The sequence below is a fragment of the Athene noctua genome, chromosome 2 (genome assembly GCF_965140245.1).
Source record: "Athene noctua chromosome 2, bAthNoc1.hap1.1, whole genome shotgun sequence".
Classification (NCBI taxonomy): Eukaryota; Metazoa; Chordata; class Aves; order Strigiformes; family Strigidae; genus Athene; species Athene noctua.
Window position 1 is genome coordinate 126,951,302 of NC_134038.1, and position 27,998 is coordinate 126,979,299.

Here is a 27,998-nt window from a genome sequence, read left to right on the forward strand (position 1 = left end):
CACTTACAGTTTATTAGTCTTCATGTTCTTTTCTTTGGAAAGGGAAGACTAATGGAGCCATATATTTCCTTATGCGTGTTCTTTGAAAATAAGTGCAACAGCGTGAAATGTCAAATACCTAGACCTGGGAAGAACTGAACAAGTTTCTTTACTCTCAGCCTCTGGGTAGAGTGATTTAAATAGAGTTGCAGCTTTAAACTAAGTCAAAGCTGCCTAAATACACTTGTGGTTTTATCTGAAGCTTATGTGATACTCTCTGTATGCTTCTTTCACACCTGCTGCTCTGTTAAACAATCCCAGAGTTGCATATATTTGTATAGCTTGTATTTTTTTCTGCTGTTTCATAAGAGACGAGCTGCTTTTTTCCACTTCTTCAGTTACTGGATTATGAAATTGCATCAGTAGGATAGTGACCTGGGTATGGTTTATTGCATTCACCTCTAATTTTTTTTGCTGAAATGAATGAATTAACTTACTGTAGTCTGTAAACTTAAGGAATATCTCTACATTCTTACACCATTTTTGGTATAATGGACTTTTCTCCAGAGTCTTTTACATTGTGAAACAGTATGCAGCCACTGCTCTCTGCAGCAATTCAGAAACTTCCCTTCCCAGTAAATCTGAAAATCACAGGAACATGTTACATCTTTCTCCTGTCCTCCCTTTCCTACTCCCCTAGCATATTTGGTTCATAACCTTTTCTAGCAGTCAGTCGGTGCTTTCTAGGCTACATCTCCTTGGGCTGGAGGTGTGGCATGCAGTCTTTGTTTCTCTACAATGACCTTTCACAGAGCTGGATTCAGTGGTGCCATGGCTGAAAATGCACAATTTGTCAAATTGCTTCCGTGTGTATCTGTCCTCACTGATCATAAGGATTTCCAGGATAATAATAGTGTGCACGTTTTGTCAGCAATGACTTTATGTTTGGTTAGACTTCTTATGTGTAATGGTGGGCCTGCAACAAATTCCTGAGAAACTCCCTAGAAACCTGCTTATGTGCCAGTTTTCCATATGAATTTACCAGAGTAGGCCACAAATACTGTAATCCTGCAGGTAACATACTGTTTTCAGTTATTTATACATTTTTATTAGCATTTGGTTTTTGTGAAATTATGTTCAAGTTTGAGATTATCTGCAGTGACTGTTAATATTTTTAGGTTTTTACTTTATTTATGTTTTTTAACATAAGAAGTTGTAGTTGGAAATACCTTGAATCTTTTGTTGTCATCATCAAGAGATTTACTGTGTGGTTGTATTTCCATATATGCAGTAGGACCAGTATGATTTCTATTTCTTCATAAATAAATAAATATATATATAAAATCACATTTTTTCTTCTTACACCTGATCTTCTTCTCTGGGGTAATATATGTTCCATATGTAGCTTCCATTCTGGGCACTTTACACAAGTCATGGAAATCATAAATTTTGCTGGCTGAATGCTACAGTTAAAAAAAATTCAGGCTATGTATATATATTATGATATATATTAAACAGAGGGTAATGAGCTGTCAAAATAATTTGCCAAAAGTTGTGGCGAGTTTCATAATGTTTAAATCAAGTTCAACAGTTCTTTCAGAATATCTTTAATTCAGGAGTTTTCAGCCTGTTTTAATGGATTACCTGCCAGCTATAACAAATAGTAACTAGGATAAGACTGCATGTTGTCAGGAGGCTTAAACTTTACAGCAATCTGTATTACTGTTAGAAAATTTGTAGGGGCCTGTGAACTGAAAAATATGACAACTCCTGATAATTCAGAAATGAATTAATTCAGGCAGTGTCTACAGTCCATGTTCTGCAGGAAGAGAGAATAGCTAATCACAAGGTTGCCTTCTGGCTCTCTAATCTGTAAAGCTCCTCATAATTAGAGAACCATCCTCAGCTTCAGGAAACCTGCATCCAATTCCCCTCCCTGCCTCTGACTTCCTACATGATGTTGTGTAAGTCACTGACACAGAGATCATTAAAGAAACTTGGGATATGTCTGTGATGACAGTTAAGCGTGAATCTAAGTGTCAGCTGCTTTGTAAAAGACAGGGAAGGCGGCTTTACCAGGAAACGTGGATGTTTGTCTGCTTGTTTGAAGAAGAGATGCTAGAAGGTATTCAGTGATTCAAGGTATTCAGTGATGTTTGGGTATTCAGTATTGTCCCAAAAGTCAGCATGTAGGTGCACAAGCCCCTTCATCCCTTTCAGATTTCTGTAACTGGACGGGAGGTATCCCTCAGGCCTTGGCAAGATTGAATGCCTTAAATTGTTGGATTTATTTATCTCAACAATACTAGGCAGGCTTGATAGTAAAACAAGACTGAAATTTCTGCAGCATGGCTTGAGGTTTGACCTTTAGACCAATCCAATTAAAGATGGGATTTGGTTTCTAATCTTTACTTATGGGATTGGAAAACAGAAGCTACAAGCAAACCAAACAAACTATAATCCTGTATGTATTTAACATAATTCCCTGCAATTACTTCTGCACCCATTCCCTCTGATTGCCTGAGCTGAGGGATGGAGATGTCGCATCTGTCCTGTTCTGGGGCTCCCAAAGCTCTGGTTCATCACTAGCCAAGTGTGGAGGCAGAGGCTGCCCTCCCTTCCTTCCTCCCTGGTTCTACCCCTCCGGCCACCTCCTCAGGTTATGCTCACCCTGTCCAGCTCTCACTTGCCTTCCTTGTCAAGTAGTGTAGGGTTTCCTTTGGTTCAAATTTTCATGCCATGTTCATGGTTTACCCTTTCTTTAGTGAGATCCTGTGTTTGATTTTGCTTCAGTTCTTTAACTGTAAAATTAAGATGATAGTGTCTCGCATTGAAACAGAGCAGTCCATTAAGTCTCTCTCCTGTATCTGGCCAGTTGGACACCGGCATCTCTCCTGATTCTTTTGCCCTGGGGAAGCAGTTTTTCCAGCTATATTCAGTACTGAGCCATTTAAGTCCTGTGCCTGATGCACACATGGGTTTGCTACTGCTGCTGCTCAACAGTGAATGGCAACTACCTTTGGAAATGTTGTTATAAAGGATGAGAAAGTAGGCTGATTTGTACCAATTTGTACTGGGAAAAGACTATGGTAGCATCCTAAAACCTGTCTTGGACTCCAGAGCTGCCAAGATCAAACTCTTCAATTAAGTATTTATAAGCTACTGAAATAATTGGTACCATGCAAGCAAAAATGTGTGACATCTTCTGTCATGGAGCCAGTAGAAAAGAAGAAAACCAGGTTTGTCTTCTTCCTTCTTTCTTGCTTTCCTTCTCTCTCTTTCATTCTAATAAAGTTTTTACTTTTGTTCCATATACTTTTCTTCAGAATGATTCTTTGAAAGTACATGTCTCTCTCTATGCCAGAACTCAGTCACAGATAATCTGTTCAAAACACGGGCCATTCTGTTTTGGTCTAGTGGCGTTCAACCATTTATGTCCCGCAATGATAAGCATATTACAATAACTTACATTTTTTCATTTTTCATTTATCTATTTTCTGAAGTCTCTAAAGAGAGATTTGTGGAGACTACACTTTCTCATCTTCCATAAAACTAGGGAAAAAAAAGTAATGGGTAATAAACTAGGAAAGGCCTCTGCACTGATGTTTAACAGCTTGAGTCTACTGATTGTGGTTAAGCTTTTCCTAGATTAAATCTGAGCAAGTGTGAAGCAAAGCAAGCACAGTGAAGGGACTGTATTTGAATGTCTCTCAAATAATATGCAAATCTGGGTGTGGAAAGGATGTGTGTGAAGCCATACAAACCAAAAATTACCACTTCTGGTTTGCAGCATTTGGAGACATTAGCTAAGTGTCAAGCAATTCTCTGAGGTCTGTGCATGTCCTCTCAAGGATCTGTATATTTTTTGTAGCACTGAGGTTCCTTATAAGAAAATAATATGTAACGGGTCTAATCTTGTAAGAGCTAATATTTATGCAACTTCTGGATTCCCAGATTCAATAACATTAAATTAAGACAGCGTACAACAATAGATGTGCAGGTTTTTTCCTATCACGGTGAGATATATATATATATATAAATATCTTGAGGAATGCCAGCTTCCTCCAGGGGTCAAATCATTCACGGTAATGTCAGGAATTAAAGATACAAATGGAGATCCACAACAGAGGCATGTATAATGCAGAGGAAAAAAAGAGTCTCTGTAGGAGAGAAAAGTTTCCATAGTGTGTGGAAGAGAGCCATATTTAGGCTGTTGCAGGAACACTGAAGATTTGTTAAATATGTTAATCATAGCATGGAAGAGCAGCCAAACATAGGTTACATAGTTCCTGTTTGTGTTCATACTATTCACCAGTCCATTATTTGAACTGGTTAATCAAACAGGCTCACCGGTGTTTGAAACAAGAGATGCTCTTCTAAAATCGTGTGTCTGATAGGACGTAACAGGAGCAAAGCTGCAAAAACCTGACATGCTAGAAAAAAGGGCCTTTCTAGACTGGGTCATGAACAGCCACGTCTTGGAGTGAGAAGTGACTGTTAGATAAAGCAAAGAAGACTGACAGAAGGTCATGCTGCAGAGCAAAAATAAGTTGCAGATCTCAGGACTCTCAGTGTGGTGTGGTGGAACTGAAGGGAATGGCTCGGATCTCGTGGTTCAAGATCCAGCAGTATCTGTGTGTCAGCTGCATCCCCTGGGGCCAGTGTGTGTTTGACATCTTGTTACTCTCTCAAGCAAATCTAATTAATTAAACTACTTTCTTTTCACTAATAAGTGCAATTTTTTGGTTGAAATGGATATTTCCTAGTTATAACAAAAAGGCCAAAGGAAGTTAAATTAGCTGCATTGTGCAGGATGTAGAGGTTTAAAAATCACTATGATGTACCACTCTCCATCAGAATAAATCTTTCTTATGCAATGAAATCCAAGCTTAGTTGTTATCATGACAATGTCTGCAATTTTTATTTTCTAAGTGTTGACTCTGATTTAGAAGTAGATGTGAGAGTCAATGCTTTATTCCTGCAGGAATTCTTGGAGTGGCATTATGTACATATGAACATAAAGGCTCTTCTGGGCTTCTGGGAACCGTATGGAAAACACTCTTTCCAAAATTAATTTAGTGATTCTTCTGATGTCCTCTCTGACCAGGCTTTGTCAGTACATTAAAAAAAAAATCAGAATATGAAGAACTCAGTCATGAGAAATGTATACAAGCTACCAACAGTTTTCATAGCACTGGCTATTGTTTTCAAAATATTGCCACTGAAGCTTTTAGTTTAACTATTGTGTAAGATTACTGAAGGAATTTGTTTTCTCTGCAATGTTGAAGAAATAAATATGTAAATTTGTGAAGCAAATACTCCCCAGCTGCCCAAGAATAACAGGATACGAAATCCCTCACTTAGACTGGAAAAATGAGTGCTGCTGGAGATCTGATCTATTATCTAATCTACTGAAGTCAACAAAGAGTCTGCTGCTGACTTGAGATGCAAGGGCTTTGGATCAGCTCCCGAGAGCTGCTGCATGCACCCAGGGCAAAAAAACCAGCATTGTCTCCTTGGTTTGTACACAGCAGCTATTGGCACATTATTCTTGGAGTAAACATCAAATTGCAAATTGTACGTAGCCGCTTAGCATTTCCAGTAATCTTGGCCTGTGTTTTAGTGTAACAAAGCAATGTGATACCAATCTCTGAAGAAGTTCATTCGTCTTTCCTGCAGGAGCTACAGCCCTGTGCGTGTTTGAGACTGTGGTTTAGTAGCGAGTGAATACACAGGTGGTATTCAGTCAGGCCACAGTTACTTTGCACTAATTCTCAGCAAGGGTAAAGAAAACCTAGTCTGGCCTACCTTTCTCTTTAACGCAAGGCACTCAGAAGCACACAGGATCCTGTTTGTTGAGAGGAAGAAGCAGAGCATTTGCAATTGTATTTCATAAAGCATAGCTTTTAAATGGGTGTTATTTGCCATGATTGTTGCTGTTTAAACTCCAACCCATAGGTACAGCTATGAGAGAAAGAAAAAAGGGTGGGTTTTAGATCTGTATTGGGGTAGGCAGAAACCCCAAAAATAAATCCTTTGAAAAGTAATGAAGAACTCCAAACTGTATCAGTGTCTTGGAACTCTTACTATTTGTAATAACATAAATCTGGAGTAACTCTGTAGCTGAGACCAGAATTTGGCCCCAAAATGGCAAATGTAGAGGACATTAATTTACGCTGTTGCTACATATTTTCTGCTCTGTCTGTCCCTTTCTCTTACACCTATACACATAAAAAATTTCTCTCTCTCTTTCTGTCTTGTTCTCCTTCTCTCTTGCTGCTTCTGCCTCTCTCTCCTCTCTTTAGGGAGCTATGAAGAGGTGTTACAGGCATCCTCACATCAGTGTTGTCATTTAGGCCTTCTGAGCCCATACCCGATCCCTTCTGCACTAAATGATTCTGTAAGATTAACATGGGAAATCTTTGAAGGAAGCTTGAAATGGAGTAATACTCCATCGGGGACAGGTCAAGGAAAACTTTGTATAGACCTACAGCAACATATGCATATCACCTTATGACATGCCATGTATGATGTATGCATCGGTGCTGGTTAGTAAGAGTAGTAAGAGTATTTGGTGCCAAAATTATTTCCAAGAAGTCTGACTCCATCAATTTCTGATATCCCAGACTCCTTTACCATTCTTTTGGGTATTAAGATTCTTTCTGGGTCAGAGAATGATATGGAGAGGGGATGTATGTCCAGAACTAAAAAAGACTTCATTGTTGAGAAATGTTTTGAGAAGTATCGTTCAGATAGTTTTTTGGGGTTTTTTAATCTGCTTTATAGTGCTTGGTTGAAAGTACAGTTAGCCACACTAGTTAGCATGCTCATATGTTCATATTTGTATTTATCCTTTGTATGGACAGGGAGGAGAATAGAGAGACAAAAGATAGTAAGCAATTCTCTTTCTATAAAAACAGTCAGATCCTCTGTTTGCAATTTAACAGGAGGTCACCATCCCAGCTGGATCCTGTTTTTCCACAACATTCTCAACCTACTTTGATGACTAAGCAAACATCTGCTTATGTGAGCATCCAAGGAACAAAGATGGGGGAAGGGGAGCCCAGGCAGCTGGCTGAGGACAGGATCCCATTTTATTCCCTGCCCTAAGGCTTTCCAACACCTTTGTGCAACTGAGCATACCAGCAGTTGCATTGTATCAAAAGACGTTTCAGAAATTATAACACAGCTGAACACCGTAAAAAAAATTCCTTTATTGTGGTTAAAATATGTATATTTTCATAGTATATCTGTCATATTTCATCCGAAGATTTATGTTTTGAAAAATCAACAATATTATCTTCATGAGATAAAACCATGACATATAATACAACTGCCTGATATAGTAAGATTTTCCTTCAGTTTCTTTCCTTACAACTCACTGCTTACACAGACAATCACTGACCACTTTTTGCCTGTACTTGAGAAGCTTAGGCTTGTGAGCATATCTCATACCTTCCTGTCATTTTGGTCTTTCCTCCATCCCCTTGCCACCTGAGTTTCTGGTAGAGCAGTACAAGCAAGGATTCAGCAATCCTTGCCCATACACTTTGAACATTAGAGTTCCTGTACACAAACCAAACAAATCTTACTCAACTATCTCTAAAGTATGAACATAGGTCTCTTAAAGATCAGATGTTAATGGAGGATAAAGTAATGCTGGGAGGCCTCAGCCAGCATCCATCCTGTACTTGTTCTGTGGGTGCTAGTGGCTTCTGGGGGCACAAGCAGGGTGTGTGTTCATGCACATGTGCATGCGGATCTGTGTGGATGTGTGTAGGTACATGTAAACCTGAGTCCCAGTGGGCAGGATAGGAAAGAGGAGTGGATGCCATTTAACACCAAAGGTTGCTTTGGTTCTGCCCAGCCCTGAAGGAGGTTTGGAACGACAGAGGAAGGACATGGAGCACTACTTATTTCTCTCATACACTTCTTAGGAATGGAGGGTAATAGCAAAGGGGGAATATACTGAGCAAAAGAGAGGGCCTGCACCTGTGTGAAAGCATGCCTGGGCTGCAGAAACTCAATGGCCTCATTTGGTTTGTATTTTAAGATTGTTGTTGAGGTGGCTTTATTTTACTCAGGGCCTGGCCAAGTTTTGCACTTTTTCTCTCAGTCTCCAGATAAAGGAGGCTCAGTACTTCTTTTTTATATGCCTTCATAATATTTTTTTTCTTCTTTTTGATATTACAGTTTAGTCTAATTATACAGCAGACTTGTTGATAATGTAATTTGACTGTTCTGAGTATTGGGGATTCCTCTCCCAGCCCTGTCGAATTCGTGTGAGAGGTTTATCTAGACAAGGAAGTATCAGCACAAATTTGACAACCAATACAATGCACGGAACAATGAGGGAGAGCATATAGGCATTTGGAAGATACCATCTGTATGATGATGGGCTCAGGAACCGGTTTCCACCATAAACCAGAGTGTGTGCAGTGCACAGAATCAGAGTCAGATATCCTAGTTTGGACTATGGGAGAACAAAGGAAAGAAAGAAATAAGTGGAGGTTAAAACAGTAAATTAAACCAGAACAAATGCAATTTACAGTAAGCTTTGTGAAATGTGCCAACTTTGGGACTAACTGGGGACTGCTGAAATGAAACTATTTTATATAATATAAATACTCATTGTTTTTTAATAAATATTCATTCAAATGGATCTAGGTGAAACACACTTCTTTTTTGTTTGTTTTTTTTCTCTATCAACAATCCCGATAATTTTTGCTAGCTCACACATACTGCCTAGTGGTTGTCATGTTTGTGAAAATGCAGAGAAAATACTGACATTTAGTGAAGAGATCCAAGCTTTTATATGCCCTAGTGCTAATCCATCCAGAACTACCATGCTGTGCAAGTTTTTGGCCTTGATAAAACATTCATTGATAGTAATTTCCCCTTCCCTTGCCTCCCTTTCCCTGCCAGCCCAGCGCCTGCAGAGGCACAGCAGCTTGCACCAAGCTTCCTCAGAACAGGGGGCTGAGATTATAGTGTTACTAGGGACAGCCTGTTTATAGGCACAGCAATTTTTAGAATCTGCAGAAACTGCAGATTCCCTTTAGATGCTTGGCATCAAGATGATCTGAGTTATAAAGTCATTTTTCAGACCCATTTTAACGGAATTATCTTGTGAACCAACAAAATTAGCCCAATAAACGGCTAAAATATTTTGTGACTTAGCATAATTGTGGAATTTGATAATTTCACAATGTTAGCTTTCTGTTTGTCATTTAGGAGCTCACATCTTCCCAATTTTCTCTTGTTAATGCAGTAATCTCAGTTGTACCATAAGCATCCATCAGAGCAGTGTTTTGTTACAGGTGAGCTGTATAGCCATGTAGACTTTTTTTTCACTGTGTTATGGTGGATAGTGCACACATCACATTTGGAGATACTAATGGAGGAAAGCCCTAAGTCTCTAATAAACCTGCCTGTGTTATAGTTTATAAGGGAAGAAGGATTTTTAGAATAAGTCTTTTTCTTACCTGTACAAATCGAAATTCTCGCCAGTTAACATTGTTGCTGACTGAGGGCAAGGAAGTTATTCCCAGAAGAACAAATAAAAAAAATCCTAAAATCCCCAAAGCCAAATAAGAGTCACTAAGCCAGGCGTAAGTGTTGTTGAGTGGTTCTGTTTTATTGTTCAGTGCCTGATGAAAAGAAGACCATGTATATCTTAGTGATAGCAGTTTTAGGATCAATATGCAGAAGAAATATCCTTTAAGGAGATAAATTGGACATTTACTTTGAATGCCTACTCAAAACGCAGAAGAGGCATTATGTATAGTATGTACATGTACCTATGATTGCGTTGCTTGTTTTACACTGCAGGTCAGAAAGCCAAAATATGTGCTATTCTTAAAGGTATATGGAGAAATAGGGAAATATGTTTCTTTAAATTACTTTTAATGTTTACATTTTCCCTGCTTATTTTATTAATATGTAAACTATCTAGGAAGAAGACTGAGGCCAGAAATCTCCTCAACTCAACATAATATCAACAAACTTTGGATATACCAGTGGTTAAAAGGAACACAGAAGCTAGAAAAATAACCCTATTGTAGAGAACATTAGACTGTCCACATGAGTTTCTAAAACTCCAGATAGAGGGTAGTATTTGTAACAGGACCAGAAGAAAGCAAGACATAGAGCAGGGAACAAAACTTACCTGGGAGATGATTTGGCTGCTGATTCTCCATCTTACAAAAGAGCGAATTGGGATAACAAGAGTGTACAAAACGTGCAGAGAAGCAAATGCCAAGGCTACTAGTCCAAGTTGTTTCCTACACAACATCCATTTGTCCAGCCAGTCTGGGAAACGGCGGTATTTGGTACCTCTGTATAACTGAATAATTGCAGCAAGTACACCAGGAAGATAAACCAATGCAAGAAGAATGAGGGCCAATATAGGACAGACCCGATTTGGAATGCTAATTGTGATAAAAAATGAAAAGTCTTGGTTATCATAAACATAAGAGTAAATTACATCGCGAATCAAACAGTAGAAGAAGAAGAATGTGGTTAGGCAAAGGGACAAAATGATGGGAAACTTCCACAGTGGAAAGAGCTGCAGAGGGTAATTTTCTATTTCCTGAGCAGCCAAGAGGGTTCCCTGATCTAATGGGGTGAGACCCAGTGCACGAACAACGTCCATCACCCTTTGTTTAGCTTCCATGTCATCTCCACAGACAAACACCTGCAAAAAAAACAAACAGAAGTTTTATTTAGACAGACTTTCTACATTCTCTGCTGTCATCCTGTCTGGATATAGACAATGGGCACAAGTTTCCTAGGCTACTTGTTGGCTTCCCTGCTGGCCTTAATTTGTATAGGCAGAAAGTAGCCTATAGGTACTTTCTTGGCCAACAAGTCCAAGAACTAATAATATGAATCTTTTCATCGGGGAAGGAGATTGTTTCAAATGGCAAAATTTTCTATGTGAAAAGAGCAATGTATAACACACTTGGTACAAGTCTGTGCCTAGAAGACTTGACACACTGTTCTGAAGACATGCAAGCAGTTTGTAAGCATAAGATCTTATGGAAGCAAATAGGAGCAAAATTTTCAGTAGGAGCAAAATTTTCAATTGCTGCTACAGTGGTCTGTAAGTACTCCAGGGAACTGGGGACAGAGGTCTTTAAAACATAATTGCTCTATCACAAAAGCAAATACTATTACTTTCCAAGTCTAGTAAAATAGTGAAGAAACCATCTGTTTTTGTGAGTGTGCAAGACAATACTCCTTTTGGAACTGGGAGAAAGGGGGCAATTTCTGATCTCGTTGGTATGATGCAGGCTTGTAGAGCTTAGGCTTGGAAATCCTTGGGTCTTTACTTTACCCAAAACCATTTATCTCACAACAGAAAGCAAAGCTAGCAACGGTTTGAATAGCTAGCTGAAACCATGTGTTGTACAAGAGCACTATCCCATAGAGCAGCAGAAAACAGGGTAATAATAAATGATTTGTCTTCAAGTAAGCTGCTGTGTTGCTTCCTATGACCAGCTCTGTGCTTGCTGGCCTGTGGTTAAGGAGCTGGTTAAAATCGTTTGCATGCACTGTTGTTTTAAACTTCTGTAGTGATAGATTCTGAATTAGAAAACCTAATCAATTTGTTCACTTTTCAGCTCACTTCTGTTGCCCACACTCATTCTCTTTCCCCATCATATCCGTTACCTCCATTTTTTTGCTCTCTTAATCTTGCTTTGATATATTCCTCCTATCTCCTTTCTGTTTAACTTACATTCCTGGTGAACAACTGATGCAGCCCTCATTTCCTCCTGGTTTGCTGTCTCTCTCTAGCTCTGCTATCTTTCTTTCCTTGCTCCTCTAATGTCTCTGAACACCCTACCAAGTCTGATGGCAAGCTATCTATATACCTTGTCATAGTGTGTTACAAACCAATAGTAAATTTAGGTCATAGTTAATTTGAAATGGACAATTATAGTGAAAATTCCATCTCAACCCTGACTGATTTGTATGTCCTGTGTGTGTTTTGTCTAGCTGTTAAGAAACCATACAATATATAACTCTATGGCATAGGAAACCCCTGTTGCTCAGTCTTACCTGCCGGCTTGCATCCAATGTGCCAGATTGCAAGGCCCAGGCCGAGACAGTGTTAAAGGCTTTCACAACCTTAGCACCAGGCACCAGCTGAGCGAGGTACTCTGCATTTGATTCTGGATACTGGTTTATTTTTAAGTTGTTGCTTACATCCACCAAGACTTTTCCATGGAGAATTTCTGCTAGTGATGTAAGGAAGTTGTAATGTTGCCTCTGGATTGCTATAATGATGATGGCAGCTTTCTGTGCTGCCTCTGCATGGCTCAACATCTCTGCATCCTTGGGAATTAGGCTGGGTTTCTGTGCGCTTCGGCTTCCAAAAACGACAGGGTAGCCAGACTGAATCATTTTATGCCCCAGAGCTCTTCCAAAATCTCCAGTTCCAAATATGCATATTGTCTCTCTTTTGTTAGAAGTGTTAGGAGTCAAAGCCATTATATTGGAAGAATTTTTATTCATCTGTTTAAAAAAAAAAAAAAAAAAAAAAAAGTAATAGGAACAAACTAAGCAAAACATCAATCTTTTGAGAATGTAAGGTTAGCATCCACCCCAGCTATACAAATTAAATATCTGAGAGTTCTCTTGCCTCTTAATATGCTTCCTGCACATTCTTCTGAATACACACTCTCAGGAGACTTCTGTACACTTTTCAAAAAACAGTTCTGGATATTCACCTCTGCATCTCTTACGGCACCCTCTTTTCCATCCATTTTATAGTGTTTAACATTCAACTGAACTGTTGCAGTTTTTCTCTCTCAAAGGAAAATCAGGAGGAAAAGATACAGGAACACAGAGAGCAAAGGTTGCACACATTTCAGAGTAATTTCTATTTGCTTATGCTGTAGAAAAACATTGAAGAGGAGTATGTTTCTGATAGAAAGATTAGGACCTGAAAGGTCTTTTGCAAAATACTTGAAGAAGAGATATCAGGCAGCTACAAACCTATCTGTTGCCCTCAGTATTTCCTTAATATGACTAGTCAGTGCCATTTTGTTCTATTATTGTTCTTCAGTTTCCTAAAGAATGTCCTGTGAAGCATTTGGACAGTAGAATTGTAATATTTCATGTTGAACATTTATTTTTGGTATTTGTATGTTACTCATAATAAAATTCTCTTTGAGGTTTTTATCTATCCTCCTTTATCACTGTACCTGGAAGCTTCAAAGTCTTTAATGTATTATCCATACCATAGCAGTACGTACACTCTGTACTTGCAGACTGAGACCCATGATACAAATACAGAATCAAAAGGGTCTGCTCCAAAGGTCTTGCAGTAGGTCCCCTGGCTGTTGTCCTCACTTCGCAAAAGGTGAACTCACACCAGAAAACCTAAGGCCTAAAGGAAGACCTTCTACCTGGGAGACCCCTCTCTTGGACTGGCCAGCAATTTGGTACTTAGGGCCGCCTTTTAATTTGCAGGAGCCCTGAATAAGTCTTTCACTGCATCACAGATACCTGTCTTAAGTAAAGCTGTGGGAATAACTGATTTTTCCAATTTGCAGGAAAGAAATGCATGAAATGGTTAGCTAGACCCAAAACAATTGCTTTGCTACTGCTGTTTATTAACCCTTTGCTTAAACAAGCTCTGTATGTAGCTAGCTAGCCCTCAGCTGACATCAGTGCCTGCTCAGCACTGTTCTGTTAATGAGCTGTGGGCACCCTGGGATTTAGAGAGCTGCCAAGGGAGTTTGCTTCTGGTCATTAGGGGAAGGCATCAACTCAGGCACAGAAGGGCTGAAGAATCTGTGTGCTCATGGCCTCTGTGGCTTGTGCAGGTCCCATGGGAGGCTTTGCAGTGCAGCAGGTGTTAGCCCCAGCTCTCCTGAAGCTGCAGTCCCAGCTACCCAGCTGGACTCAGTGTACTTCATGAAGTAACACACTGAGCATGAAAATAGATCCTCAAAGGGACACATCTGAATGTTGCTTGCATATTGGTGTGCTCTGACACATGCATACAAATGCAGAGTCCTTTGACATATGTAAAAATCATTCTCTGAGGGCTTTATTAATGTCCCATGAGGCTCTAATGTGACTAAAGCTATAAAATTACTTTTTGAGGGTAGTCTGTGTTTCAAAAAACAAGAGAAGAGTTGCATATATAATATTAATAAATGATCCAACTCAGTACCTAGTAAGACTCAACTTTCCTAATTTGTCCTTTTAACAAAGTAGGCTGCTATCTAAAATGAAAAGTAGAACTTATTTGTAACACATGATTGTCCAGTTGAAATCTTGTATATTTGCCCTCAAGAAATCATTAAGTTATTGCTGTGTGAACTATGCAAATCATTCTCATCTCAAAGTAAGACTGGAAAAAACCCCAAAACTCAAATGGATGTCATCAGGTAATATATTTGGGAGATTAGTCAAAGTTCTGTTTTGTTTGAGTTTATGGAAATATTTAGTATAGAGATTTACTATAGAGATATGCTATATACCAGCAAGAAATAAGTCTATGAAGTGCTTCTGTTGTTCACTAATATTGAACATCTCATTTGTTAGCGAACACTGAACTCCTCTTGGCAGAAAAGAGAAAAAGAGGGAGATGAAAAGAAAAATTAATGTAAGGAACACTCTTTTCTTCAAAATACAGTTTCTTGGAGCACTATCTAAGATGTAAGGGGACTTGTACAAGGCAGTGAATATTATTCCCTAGAAAGCTGAAAAGAGTTAAAGCTCCCTTTAATACTGGTGGTCTAATCTATCTTAATACCATTTTTAAGAAGACATCTGGGTTTCAGCTGGGATATGAGCTTGAATAAAGTAAGCAGAATTTACCATTTCTTTTTAAGAATTACTTAACTGGGATGCCCATAGCTGTTATGATGGTACATATTATATATTAGAAATAAACTGGTCTAAATTTTTTTAATAGTTTAAGTGTATTATAAAACTGATATTAATTTAATAGTGCATCTGGTACTTCTGAACATCACATGTAAGACAAAGCAAGTTTGCTTTTAAATCCCAGGCTTTTTGGACCATGCTTCCTTCTAACAGACAGAAATTAAATTAATTTTCTCCATTGAATCCTTTTTTCTCATCCTTCCAACATGTCTTTGTGCCAGCTGGCTGTTGTTGAACTAAAAGAAGCTTGTGGGCTTTGCAGTGAACTTCTGGAGGTTAATTCAGGCGGTAGGTTATGAGCACATAGGCAGTGCGTAGTTAAATTCTGGCTTTGCTGTGTATATTTGAGGAAAATGCAGCTTCTGATGGCAACTGGATAGGTGTAAAGTCAAAACAAGGAAAATGGTTTCCCAGAGTCCATGGCAGTGATAGCTGCAATGTGAGAAGATAGTAATTTTATACAGGGCAAGGTATTTTATTGTCATACATCAGTGTGAAAGATAGGAAGCAGAAGTACATCACAAGGGAAACAGGGCCAGTCTGGTGTCTGGTCAAAGGCTGACACTGGCATCTCAATAAGCAGCAGATGGCAGTGCCCATGGGTTATGCCACGGGTCTGCTCTGTGCCCATGGGTTATGCTGAGCGCTCTCAAAATACCAGAGGAAAGCGGAAATACCAGCTAGTAATCATTATCTGTTCTTTTATATATGTAGCCATATAGTATCTGAGAAAAAGACATAGAGATTTGTATCCATACTTAGTATTTTTGCTTATATCCATCCCCCTAACATTAGAGCACTAGTGATGCCTTTTGTTATTTGAAAGAATCCATGTAAGCTTCTGTAATGATTAACTGTGTTCTTTCTCTTCTGCATTGTTACTATAGCCTTATACACTGAATTATCCCATTTTAAGGAAAATGGTGGTAATCTCTGAGTTTACTTGGTCAGTAGTGATAAAAGGAAAATGAAAGAAAGAAAATTCTGAAAAAAGAAGCTAACTAGGAAACTGTTGTTTCTGCTGAGTGCATAAACACTAAGGGAACCGCATGAAGGTACAATATTTAGTTCAGCAGTTACAGGTAAACATATGGTTATGTAGGAATGTGGATGAAGACAAGCACATTGCTTTGCACATGGAGAAAAGGAGGGATTTCCTATCAGAAGCAATGCCGCAGATGAAGTATAGTGTCAAAAGTGGAAAGGCAGAGATGTGACCGAGACATAGATTGGGATGGATAATGGAAAGATCAGAAAGATGTAGCATGAAATGGCAGATGGGAGATCAGTGTAATGATTCAAAAGGTAGAAAGACAAGATGAAAGGAGCAGGAAAGAGTAATTTTACTATTTGCATTTAAAAAAGAGGAAAAACAAATAACTCTGGTAGTGATCTCAAGAGATTATCTAGTCCATCTCCCTCCCTAAGGCAGGATGAACTATGTTTAAACCAAGTCTGACAGATGATTGTCTAACCTGTTTGTAAAACCTTCCTGTGTTGTGGATCTTGAAGTCTTCCTCACTTGCTACTTTTTCAGCCATACTATTAGGCAGATTTTTCTATGTGTAATCTATATCACCTCCTCCACAGTAGACACAGGTGGCAATTTATCCCCCTTCTCTTTGCAGTAGCCTTTGTTGGACATGAAAGCTGTTGCCATTTCACATTTCGTTTTCTTCTCTAGATAAAACAACACCAGATCTTTCCCTGCAACTCATGCTTCTGAGAGTGGTGATCTTTCTCATGGCTTTCTTCTGACCTTTCTAGGCTAAACTGCTCCAACTGTTAATTAAAAGTATGGTGCTAAAACTGAATGCAGTACTCTTGCTGAGATCTTACCAGATAGAAAAGGATTGCTTCACTGCCTCATAGACAACACATCATCCCGCTGTCACATTTGTCTTATTCACAACACAGCTGATTCATAGTTTCATAAAGGCTATGAGTACTTTAACAAGCAGTGTGTGGCAACAGGACCCAAGATGTGAAGTGAAACAGCCGGTGCTGATCACATGATGTTCACACTATCCATGTGTCAGAGATTTCCATCTTGGACTAAATTTGGTCTAGTACTCCAGCCTGAGTGCACCTAAAGCTTGACATCTGGCTCAGCTTTTGTGGAAAGGAACCTAGTTTCATATGTTCCAAGAGCCCTCTGTAGTGTAAAGCAAAGCTTGAAAAGTAGTAACGTGCTTCTACATCTTATCAGAACTGAAATACTCATGTAAATGCATCCTGTTATACCCAGTCCTTTAACTGGACTGCTCCCACACCACTTGCTCCGTCCTCGATTTCTGTAGTTTTTTCTGACTCAGAGCTGTAATCATGCACTTGTCACTGTTGAATTGCACCACATTTTTTCAAACTGTAGCTTCAATTTGTCCAGATCATTTTGATTTCTAAGCCTGTCCTCTAACATGCTTGCAGCCCTTTTAAACTTTGTCAGATTGTCAGCTTTAATAAGCATAGTGTCTATTCCAGCACCTACACCATTTAATGAAATTCAGGAACAGGACTTTTGCCCCCTGTATATCTGCAGTAAATGTAGTCTTCCATTTTGACAATGACTAACTGAGAGACTGAAAATGTTTCTTTTGCTACTTCTTCAGGACCTTACCTTATTTTAATTTACTCTAAGCTGCATTTTCCTATTATGTTTTTGAAAATCATCTCTAACATTTACCATACTAAAACTTCACTCTTGTCAAGTTGCATAGCCTCTGTGATTCACAAGGCCTGTTATCCTGTTATAAGAGGAAATGAGGTTGGTTTGGAATGGTTTCTTCTTGATTCATCCATGTGCATATAATCCATTTCTTTCCTATCTTCTATTTGCTTCCTCTGTTTGAGAATTGTACTTAAATGGATTAGGCCATAATTCTGCACCTCCTCTTTCCTCTTACTTTTAAAGATAGCTGTTATTTTTGCCTTTCCAGTCTTTCAAAGCTCTACCTCCTCCACACAGTTCTTAAAGATAGTTATTAATGGCCATGGAAATGCTTCAGTTATCCCCTGAATGATGTGAGGTGAATTCCATCATCCTCACTGATCTCAGGTCATTTAACTCACCTGAGCATGGCCTAATCTCTTTCTTCTGTCATCTAGCCGGAATTTTCAACAATTTGCTACGGATGTAAACCCTTTTATCACAGTTGATGATTTTAGTGAAGACAGAGCAAAATAGGCATTACAAAGCTGGCTTTCTAGGAGTCATTAGTCAATAGCTTTCTCTCAGTTGAGTGGTGGATCAATTCTCTCCTTGATTTTCTGTTAACAGTTTATGTTTTTACAGGAATCTTCTTGTTATTCTAGATGTATCTTACTAATTACATTTCTTTTTGTGCTGTGGCTTTTCAAATCGTATCAGCATATTAGTACTATTCTTCTGTGCTTGTCCATAGATTTTGATTTACATATGCTATTTGAGTTTGAAGTTTCTGAAGAATTCACAGTTTCGGCCACATGGGTGTGTCACTGCAGTCCTTGCTCTGCATTGCCATCTTTGTGTCTCTGCTTTTAACATAGTTTCTTTAAGCAGCTGCCAAATCTTTGGACTTAATTTTCTTCTCAAATTGTACTTCTCATGGAACATTACCTTCCCACCCTCAGAATCTGGTGTACTCTGCTTATTATTTTGTTAGGTGGACAAGTCCATATTTGAGCACTTGTTCTCATCTGGTGGCCTGTGGTGGCTCCCAGCTGTGACAAAACCTCTCTATTTTCCCTTTTATCATTGTCCAAAATCTTCTACTGGGTCTGTGTTCTTTTATCTTTTGATTCAGGGCAAAAGTTTGGAAGATGGAGAAGGATATAAGGACTATCAGAAGGTAAATTGCCAAAGCATTGCCAGGAGTTTGATCCATAGCCATGTAAAAGAAAGGTTTATAAGTAGAGTAAGAAGAGAGTTAATGGCCAGGACAGCTGTGATCCAGGTAGGTTATGGTATTGTCTACTGTAGGAACTAGTCTCAAGATTTACAACACTGATCCATTATATTTTTTTTTTTTCTTTTTAATCTCATTGTAAAAATCATAATCCGAAAGGTGGTCATAAAGATTATATGTGGAACAAATAACTTTAAAAAGTGAAGTATCATAGGCCCTCTTTCTATGTAAACTAAGTATTTTGACTGCTGTTTCCTTGTAAATAATAGCATTCCCTTACAGTATGCAAAAAATAAACAGTGTTAGGCATGAGAATGGGCCTGGAGCAGCTTGCTGTTCTAGCACAACATTCTGGAGGTGAATAAAGGTCCTGATGCAATACATCTGGCTGATTATATAACAGGCTGGGAATAGATTTATCTGTGTGAATTCATACATGTTTATACATGAGTCATGACAAAATTATTGACTGCATATTCCAGTGATTCATGTACTAGAATATGAACAGTCTGTTTTCTAGGTTCACCTTTCTAGAAAAAGATTGTTTGTCCAGATTTCAAAAGGGTTACTTTTCTATAATGATGGGGAGACACTTGGGTTGACACTTTCAAGCTTATGAAATTTAGTCCATTGCACAGCTGATCTCTAATAGTATCCTGCTGCATGAAGAAGTTAATTCTTCCCTCAGGTTCACTAACCTTTGGTGTTTAACTCTCTTTGTACAGTAGTGAAACCAGGACATCTGGGATAAGCAGTTTGGGTTCAGACTGTGCCCTCCTGTAGACCTCATTTTAAGTGGCTGACATGATTTCTTACATCTCACCTTAACTCCTCTGCTCTTTTAACACAGAGGATTTGTCTGTTTCTGTTTCCCTTTTTTTCCAAATCTCTTGTCATTACAGCAAGGATCAGCTGAACTTTCTCACACAGTATCCACATATATAAAAGTCTTCAAGTCTCTGCCTAAGGTCTTTTTCAGCCAAAGCTCTGTATCTCTTTGGTCAGGAAGCACCTGAAAACATGCAGTTCCTTACATGGATTCAAGAGTTTTTTACATTGTTTGAACCACACAGGCAGGACTGAGCACATTGCAACTCATTTCACCAGCAGAGTTTCAGAGTGTGTCTCTTCCCAAGCAGTTTGAAAACAGATTCTCAGCACCACTGTGGAGAGAAATTCCAGCATGCCATCAGACTTGACATAATTACATGTCTTAATCCAGCTGGGCAACTGTGAGCTGGTCTTGAATTGGCATTTATGGCCAAACTGGTGAAAATAAACCCTTTGTAGGTGTCCCATGTCATGCAGACCTTCCTCATACCTCTTTGAACAGACTAAACAGGTTCAGTCAGGTTTGCTTCCTCAATGCCTCTGTGTACATCTGATCCTTTCCTACCTGATAAACCTACATCCTTCTCAATCATGGGTGGGCTGCACTCTTGGTAACCACTTGGCTTTGACACCATGCTAATGACATGTACGTTGCTGGTGCAGTGAAGAACAGTGCCTACAACCAAGAATGTCAGAGGCAGTGGAAGTGGCCTTTTGTTTTTGTTTTTGTTTTTTTTAAATCAGGTCTCTTATTTCATTGTTTCCTTCAAATCCCTATATACCTGTGGATGGACATGGTGAACTTCAACCAATAAGTAAATAAGTACATATTTTTGTTTGGAATTACACTTTTTTTCACTGGTAATTTTTAGTTTCCCATGCTGTCAAGTTCTCCAAAGTAAGTTAAACAGTTTCTTTCAGGAATAGAGTTAATTCTCATTATTGTCTTAGCTGTTTATTGCATGTACTGGCAAGTAGAAGTCATCCCCAACTGTTCTGTTTTGTTTTTTGTTTTTTTTTTAAATGAGAATCCCTTTTTGTCTTGTCATCTATGATCAAAAGGTGTACCTTAGACAGAAGTGCCCTAATACTCTAAATTTACATATAGTAGCCCATTAAATACAGTAGAAAAAGAGAGTGATTAATACTTTATTTCTTGCATATGTAGTACTGCAGGTTTGGAAGTATCCTCACGAAGTATTTCACACATGCATAATATGCAGTAATTCTGGTGTATCTTGGAAAACAGATGAAACCATTTAAAAAGTCTCCTCAGAAAGACATGTACACTACTCTGAGGCAATCTCATTTACTTAAAATTTCATTTTACCATTCCCACAGAGAGAGAATGAATGCACTCTGTAGCTAATGCTGTTTCTCATAAGCTGACAGTTGTAGAACCAAATCTGCCCTAAATTATAAACTGAATTTTATGTTGCTTGATACACCTAAAACTGAGAGGCATGTGGCTAAACTACTCTCCCATGATTAATCCAGTACTTAAACACATAAAGAAAATATCAGAATAGCTCCTAACAAACGTATAATAACAAATTATTTATTAATTTTCTTCCAAACAGATAAATATCTGCTGTTCTTCTCAGCAGAAAATCCTGGGCTCCAAGTTTTGACAAAGCTGATAAAAAATAATTGTTTGAGACAATAAATCCTCCTACAGAGGACATTGCGTTTCCCACATCTTCACTTTTTATCAGGAGAACACTAAAGCTGCCTGGAGGCTCTTCAAACAGATGAAGTATAGACCTAAATAGATGTGCTTAATGTTGTCTAAATCATAGCAAAGTACTGAGAGGGCTGGAAATCTCACCACCTCCAGCTGCTCCCATAAACATGTAAGACCCAGCTATGACTTGAGTAATTTCCTCAGTCTTTTCAGGGCTGTTGTACTGTTCTGAGGTGTGTAGGTATTAAGCTTTAATCCAGCCTAGTCAACTGCAAGGAGAATGAAAATATTTCATAAAACACCTGAAGGTGAGCAAGGGTGAGGAGAGACAGACCTGTCTACAGTGCAGGGGGCACTGGATTTATTCCAGTTGGCCCAGGAGATGTCCTGACACCTTGAAAGACATGTTTTCAGATCCACTGCCCATGGAAAAGCACCTCATGGACTCCTGCTGAGTCCTTCCCTCACTGTGAAGCTATTCTTCTGAGCATCTTTTATCTGCCATTTAGAGACATTAACAAATAGCTCTGACTCACAGAGAAATAACACTAGAAATAATGAAGCCTGGCTTCCTAGGGGTTTGTGTTTCTTGGCTGATTACAAGCACTGATTGAAGCTGCTTCCAATCACAGGAGATTACTCCTATAACATTTATTCTTACGTATTTTTAGGTCTTTTAAATGTATATAGTCACAGTATAGTCTTTCATTTTTTCAGGACTCTTCTGTGGGGTCTTCAGCTGCCTTTTTTCATGCAACATAAGAAAAACAGAGCACTCTCTCCTCCTGCTATATTTGTTTGAAATCATCACTAAAAAAATGATTGAAGAACACACATATGCTTGATTAGAGAAATCTCACTTGCTACAGAAATCAGGCTAAAATAATGGACACACTAAAAAATTCATGATGTACACACACCCACATGCATGTCTGTACAACCAAAAGAGAAGGAAACAAGCGAGAAATCGCTTTTCAGTTGTGACCCTATGTTGTTGTGGTCTGCCAAAAGCCACAGAGGATGAGGCAGGGAATGCTATCTGGGATTCTTTTGCTGACAGCCCATCAGTAGGATACACTGAGACTGGAATTATCTGGCATTACACTAGTAACCAACCAAAACCAGGCCTCCAGACTGTTAAAAATCTAAGAGTTCAAACCACATGTTTATTATGAGCTCTAGGAGTGCGTGACAAGCCTGATTCTCTTCCCATTGATGCTAATGGAATTGTTGATTTTCTGTTAGCTTGCTTTTGCACCAGGTTGGCACAAGTGGGAAGAAAATGAAGCTGAGTTGCTTCATAACACCTGTGATAAAATCAAAGGTGAGGTGGCTGCTGCAACCCAGTGGCTATACTCTTGGCTGTCTTATGCGCCTTAGAAATCTGAAGATCAAGAAGGAGGGTATGATGAAAGAGTTAAGAAAAAGGAGCATGAATATGAAGTTTTCTTGCAAAAACAAATATATGTGGATTTTCAACATGTCTGGAATGGGGCCAAGCAGATTTTCCAGAAAGGTAATGAATCTGTGTTCTTACTTATACAAGCCTTAAAACAGTAAAATGTGTTTAAAGACACACGATTTAACAGTGGATAACTTTATCAGCTCACTTATTTACCTAGTATGAAGTACATTAAATGTATTTACTTGATCCTTTTGTTTTCCCTTCTTTCTTTTACATGGATTTGAACATTTTCCTCTTCTATCTGACTGCAGTCAAGTGGCATCTGCAGAGACATGCCTACCTTCAGGACAAAATGAACATCGATATTTTCAGAAATAAAGAAATTATGTTCCTCACAAAAAAAAAAAAAAAAAAAATCTTTTTAAATGCCGTTGCATTTTTCAGCAAGGAAAAATTCTTATCAGGCAATCTTAAAAAAACTAGTTATTGAGATGGAAGAAATTCCCCTTCTTACTGAGCCAATGATTTCGGGACTCTTTAAGCAACAACCTTAAGCCACAGGTTTTGAAAATTAACTGCTGAGAAGGCTGAATTAAAAAATGTGCTTTTTTTAAAAAAAGAAAAAAACAAACCAGAGATGAGATTAGTAAAAAATTTGCGGAACTGTTTAGGTGGTATCCTATACTGAGAAATGGAAAGATCTAGGTTTTTGGGGTTTTTTTTTTGACCAAAGCTCCCTTTGAGTTCTGCTCAGGTTTTGCAGATGCCTGAGCTGCTGCTGGCAATTCCCTAACCTGGCAAGTGGGGACGGGTGTGCGCAGCAGCGGGTCATTACCTTGGCTCCTAGCCCAGGCATTGGTACAAATGAAACTTCTCTGGTTGTGAGCTATTGCTCTTGGATCACAGCATTGCCACTGAATTGCTTGCAGTGGAGCACAGGGCAGCCAGAGCTATCCTGTGCCACGGTCCACTACACAGGGACATGGGAAACTGTACACAAGGTCTCACAAATCTCTGCTGCCTGAGCCTTCTTACGCAGAGGCTACCACCTTCAGAGAGAAGTTTGGTTTCTGTCTTCTACTTGCTCCTGGGTCTCAGTCAAGGCCACTGAGTATCTCTTGTTCCTATCGCTGTGAAATAATGTGGGGTCAAGGCAGAAGTTACACTCTTGATTCTGCATGTCAAGACCATACAATAAGCAAGAAGGGGGTGCCAGGCCTTATCTATGCAATTGAAGTGAAGGAAAAAGTGGGTATTTGGGACATGATACGGAGCAGAGACAAATGAAAAGCCTACCTGTTCTTACGGAGCTGAAGAGCAAAGGAGAGGGTGCCAGGAGGTCTGAAACAAAGTGTCATGCTGCTTCTGTAATTGCCTAATTGGACAAAATAATTCCCTCCTGCAGGGTGACCCTCTCTTGCGGCTCCAGCAAGGAAATGCAATACAAAATGAGGAACAGGGTTTTCTGAATAAACCCATTGTCTTTATTGCATTACCATTTTATGCTATTGCAATTATTGCATAATTGCCCACTTGTGAGTGCTCATGTCTTTTTACATGTTTCCTGCTCTCACAGTCCTTGTAAGCATGGGACCACCCCAGAGAAATTCTTTGTCAAACACTCCTGTGCTCTAATGATGCCAGAAAGTGTTTTGCTCTTTGGCAATCAACGTCTCCACTAAATTTCTTAGCACTTAATGCTTGTTTATCTAGAGGCCTACAGAAACTTGCTCACATAGTTGGTATCACTAATGGATTGGTGACAGGCAGCAGTAAAACACTTTGATCCCAGTCCTCAGGTGCTGTAACTTGTCTGAGGTGGATGGCTGATCTGCTTCCACCATTGATCACACAGTTTGTAGCAGATTATTATAATTAAGCACCTTTGAAGTGCCAAGTTATATGAAGCTCTGGTGCAGTTCAGGTTGTAGAATTCAAATGAAATTTATTAATATTTTCATTTTTATGGGATATCATGCTGTTTCTGGAAATGTTTTTTCTGCACGTTCAGATTTGTCCTGGTGAGGCTGCTCCACTTGGGAAAAGCACATAGAAAGAAATCATCCAGAGCTGAGAACCTGTCCTCACTCCTGATTTAATCGTAACCTCGTGTTTTCCTAAGCAAGTCATGGGATCTGCATCTCCCAGTGGAGGTTTAGACCTAGCCTTGTTGCTGAACCAGGGTGATCTGCAGCACTTTGCCAGGGTGGCACACGAAGCAGCTCAGCTGAGCATGGGAAGAGCTGTCTCGAGCTGGGTATCCTGAACCTGTCTCCAGCGCACTGCCACCACCAAAGTTACAGTGTTCCTCCAGTAATCCCACCAGGAGAGGGTTACCTCAGCAGTTTAATTAAGTAAAAAAAATGCTTGAAGCCACCTTTGCAATTGTGTCTCCAGGGCAGTACTCAGTAGTCACTATGAGGCTGGGAAGCAGCTTGGTCTGTCCTCTAATTAATGCTTTTGCTGGCAGCTATTCCTGCTCCTCCTCCATTTCCAAGAAGCACCGATATAACCAGTCCTTACGAGCTGCCACCCACTGCCTGCCACAGCCCTGCTGGAGCACCCTGGCCAAACCATATCAGCAGAGAGGAGAAAGCTGTTGTCAGCAGCCCAGAAAATGATCCATGAGAGGACACTTGAGAGTGCACCCATTTCTTACAGCCCTGTCTACAACATAAGTAAGTGAATTTACTGACTACTTCATTGGCCATGCTCTTGCTAGGGGGAATACATGTTGGAGAAACTTTGAAAAAAGTATGTCGGTCTGAACAGTGATGTCAAAAGAGGAAAAAACATCCCAAGTTTTTGTTTTAGAGCATTCGGGGACAAAAATCCCCACATTTAAAGTACAATAAGTGTCTGTAAAGGTGACATTCGAATACCTGCCCCTACCTTTTTTCCCCAAAAAACAGCTTTCAAAAAATCAAAGTCAATATACATGAAAATCTAAATAGAATAGAAATTAAGTCAAAATGCCAACATCTCTAAAATGTCCCTAAGAAAATATAATGCTTAAAATCTTGCAGTTCCACTCTGCTAACACTGTAACTGAGAGCAGAACGGGAGAAATGGTTGGCTCAAATCTTGAAGTTACCAAATAAACAGGTTTTAATAAAAATAGGTCGGAAAGCAGTCAGGGAGGCCATAAAATATGTAGATTTTAACTACTCTTCCCAAAAGCCTCAGCTGCGGTCTGTGTTTATGAGGGACTGGGTTTTGTAGGGAGGAGAAGGTGATTCTGAGCATCTCAATGCCCAAGCTAGGCACATTGCTGGGGTTTTTACTTTGGACTAGCTCTGGTCTAGTCCTGTGATCTTAGCAGTGGGAGTGTTTTGCTTCACCCAAGAGCAGCCAAGACTGCATGCCCCCAGCCTGCGTCATGAAACGTGGTGAAACACATCATGATACACATCATGTGAAACACATCATGATACATGGTGAAGGGCAGCAGAATCAGTTCCCAAGGTGAGCTCCTGCTCTGAAATAAAACACTAATGTAGGCAACATGCTTTGTTAATAATTTCTCAACGTGAAGTAGACCCCTTATCCGGTTATGGTTTCTGCCTGTAACTAAATGAAGTAATTTAAAAACAAAATTGTACAAATATGAAAAGTGCTTAATATGTTTGTATAAGAAAATTCCAGTATGGAGGAAGATAGTACAGGGGTGCTTGATTTCTCAGTGTCTATTGGAATTTTTTGGTATGTAGTTACAGTACTACTTCATGCTAGTCTAAATCATTGCTATTAACAATATAGGAGCTTCGGGAAGGCCACATCTAAAAAAAGAATTTACATCTTCTACTACTTGCATCATTTTATAAAGTCTCAACAGTCTTGAAAAAACTGGTCTATAGTCTGAGTGACAGTTTGTGTTGCAGATTTAGAGGGGATATGAATTTTTCCCATATCAAAGCTGAAGAACAGTTCTGACAGCTGCAAATGTCTCTGAATTAATAATGTTGAGCTGGTATAAGACAATATTTAAGAAAACCCAATTTCTTTCTGCAGCATTGAAGCCCCTTGCTTATAAAATATTAAACAGGATTAAAATTGGTATGCTGCTTGAATGGGAAAACATGAAATCCACACATGAATCCAGAGGTGAAAAGAATCATTAGTTCCAACTGTTATTAGTGACAACTTATGATTTGGGGTAAACGAAACACCCTCGGAGTACCTGCCCTTGCTACTAAAATTCAAACCAGAATTTTGGCTCTGGCTTAGGAAGAAAATCGGCTTTCTAGCTTCATCATTTAAAATCCACTGACCAATCCTTATTTGCAGAAGCTTTCTTCACTTCTTTAACTATAGCAAACACCTCTGAAAGATTAAATAAACTTGTTATCTGCTATGTAAACTCTCTGAATACCAATGAACTAATCCAAAGTTCTGGTTTGTCCTAACTTTACAGATACAAATCCCTCCCTGTGTCTCAGGGTTTCCTTACATCACTGGTGACTAGTGGGTTGTATAATGTCAATACAGAACCAGGAGACGTGCTCTGGCTGTGTATTTTTTGTCTAGCAGGGAGAAAATCTGGGGTAAAATTTTATCAGGAGACTTAAAAATTTAAGTTCAAGCCCACCTAAACTTCTCAGTTTGATAGTTTAGCCATTCTGTTCCCTGTTCCCACCTGCAGAAGTGAGGGAAACCTGTGGCTTGTCTGTGTAAAACTCACCTGTGCACTCAACCTTCTGTGGTCCCTCTAGGCAAGCCAGTAGTTTCCCAGCCGGTGAGACGCTGTTTGTGGTGGAGCAAGAGGGGCCTCAGGAGCTGCAGAGAGATCCTGTTGCTCAGACCAGAGTGCAGAAACCCTGACAGCCTCATTGGCATTTATCTAGTGGAAGCCAGGGTGAGTGCACAGAGCAGGGTGAGGTGAAGGGATGTTGCAAGCCTTGTCTGTCAGTGTGGGGTGAAAGAACTTCTCGTCAAAGTCTCAGGGAAAGTCCCAGCCCTTGTATTTACAGCTGAGATGAAGCTGTGGTTGCTTTTGTCATGCTGGCACTGACTTGCCCCTTGGCTATCGGCCAGAGCTACGGTTTGGCTGCATTCCCCGACTCTTGGAAGACTAACCTGAGAATTGCAGAAGGCAAGAAATGTTGTAGAAGCACAAAAGCAACTATTTGCCTGGAAGGTGAGCTGATTTTTTGTGTGTCACATCTCTCCTGTCCATTCCAGCTGTGGGTAGGAAGAGTAAGAATGTCACATTGGGATGAAAGGAATTTGACATGGGGATGGTTGAAAGTACCTGATCTCTGAGATTCTCTAGATATTCTTGGAAGCTACAGCGACCCTGTGAAGCCAA

The 27,998-nt window shown here is 39.4% G+C and overlaps 1 protein-coding gene across 3 annotated transcripts; it reads right to left on the bottom strand.

Moving 5' to 3' along the window:
- Positions 1-7,173: 7,173 nt before the first annotated feature.
- Positions 7,174-27,482, bottom strand: STEAP4 (STEAP4 metalloreductase). 3 transcript variants are annotated; one of them, XM_074897985.1, is made up of 5 exons: positions 27,372-27,482; positions 12,043-12,498; positions 10,148-10,675; positions 9,465-9,629; positions 7,174-8,452 (listed from the first exon to the last, which is right to left on the bottom strand). In XM_074897985.1, exons 2-5 carry the CDS (start codon positions 12,496-12,498, stop codon positions 8,183-8,185), a joined length of 1,419 nt encoding a protein of 472 aa, XP_074754086.1. In that variant the 5' UTR covers positions 27,372-27,482; the 3' UTR covers positions 7,174-8,182. The 3 variants fall into 3 exon arrangements, with proteins under 3 accessions (XP_074754086.1, XP_074754085.1, XP_074754087.1); XM_074897984.1 differs by lacking the exon at positions 27,372-27,482 and having other exon boundaries at positions 12,043-12,735; XM_074897986.1 differs by lacking the exons at positions 10,148-10,675; positions 27,372-27,482 and having other exon boundaries at positions 12,043-12,735.
- Between the last annotated feature and the right edge of the window lie 516 nt (positions 27,483-27,998).

Excerpts from the sequence above, each read along its gene's own strand:
- STEAP4 (XM_074897984.1), bottom strand. The coding sequence starts at position 12,555 with ATGTTTTGCTTAGTTTGTTCCTATTACTTTTTTTTTTTTTTTTTTTTT. Across the intron at positions 10,676-12,042 it reads CATTGGATGCAAGCCGGCAG|GTGTTTGTCTGTGGAGATGA; the intron begins GTAAGACTGAGC and ends TTTTTTTTGCAG. Across the intron at positions 9,630-10,147 it reads GCAGCCAAATCATCTCCCAG|GCACTGAACAATAAAACAGA; the intron begins GTAAGTTTTGTT and ends TCTTTTCATCAG.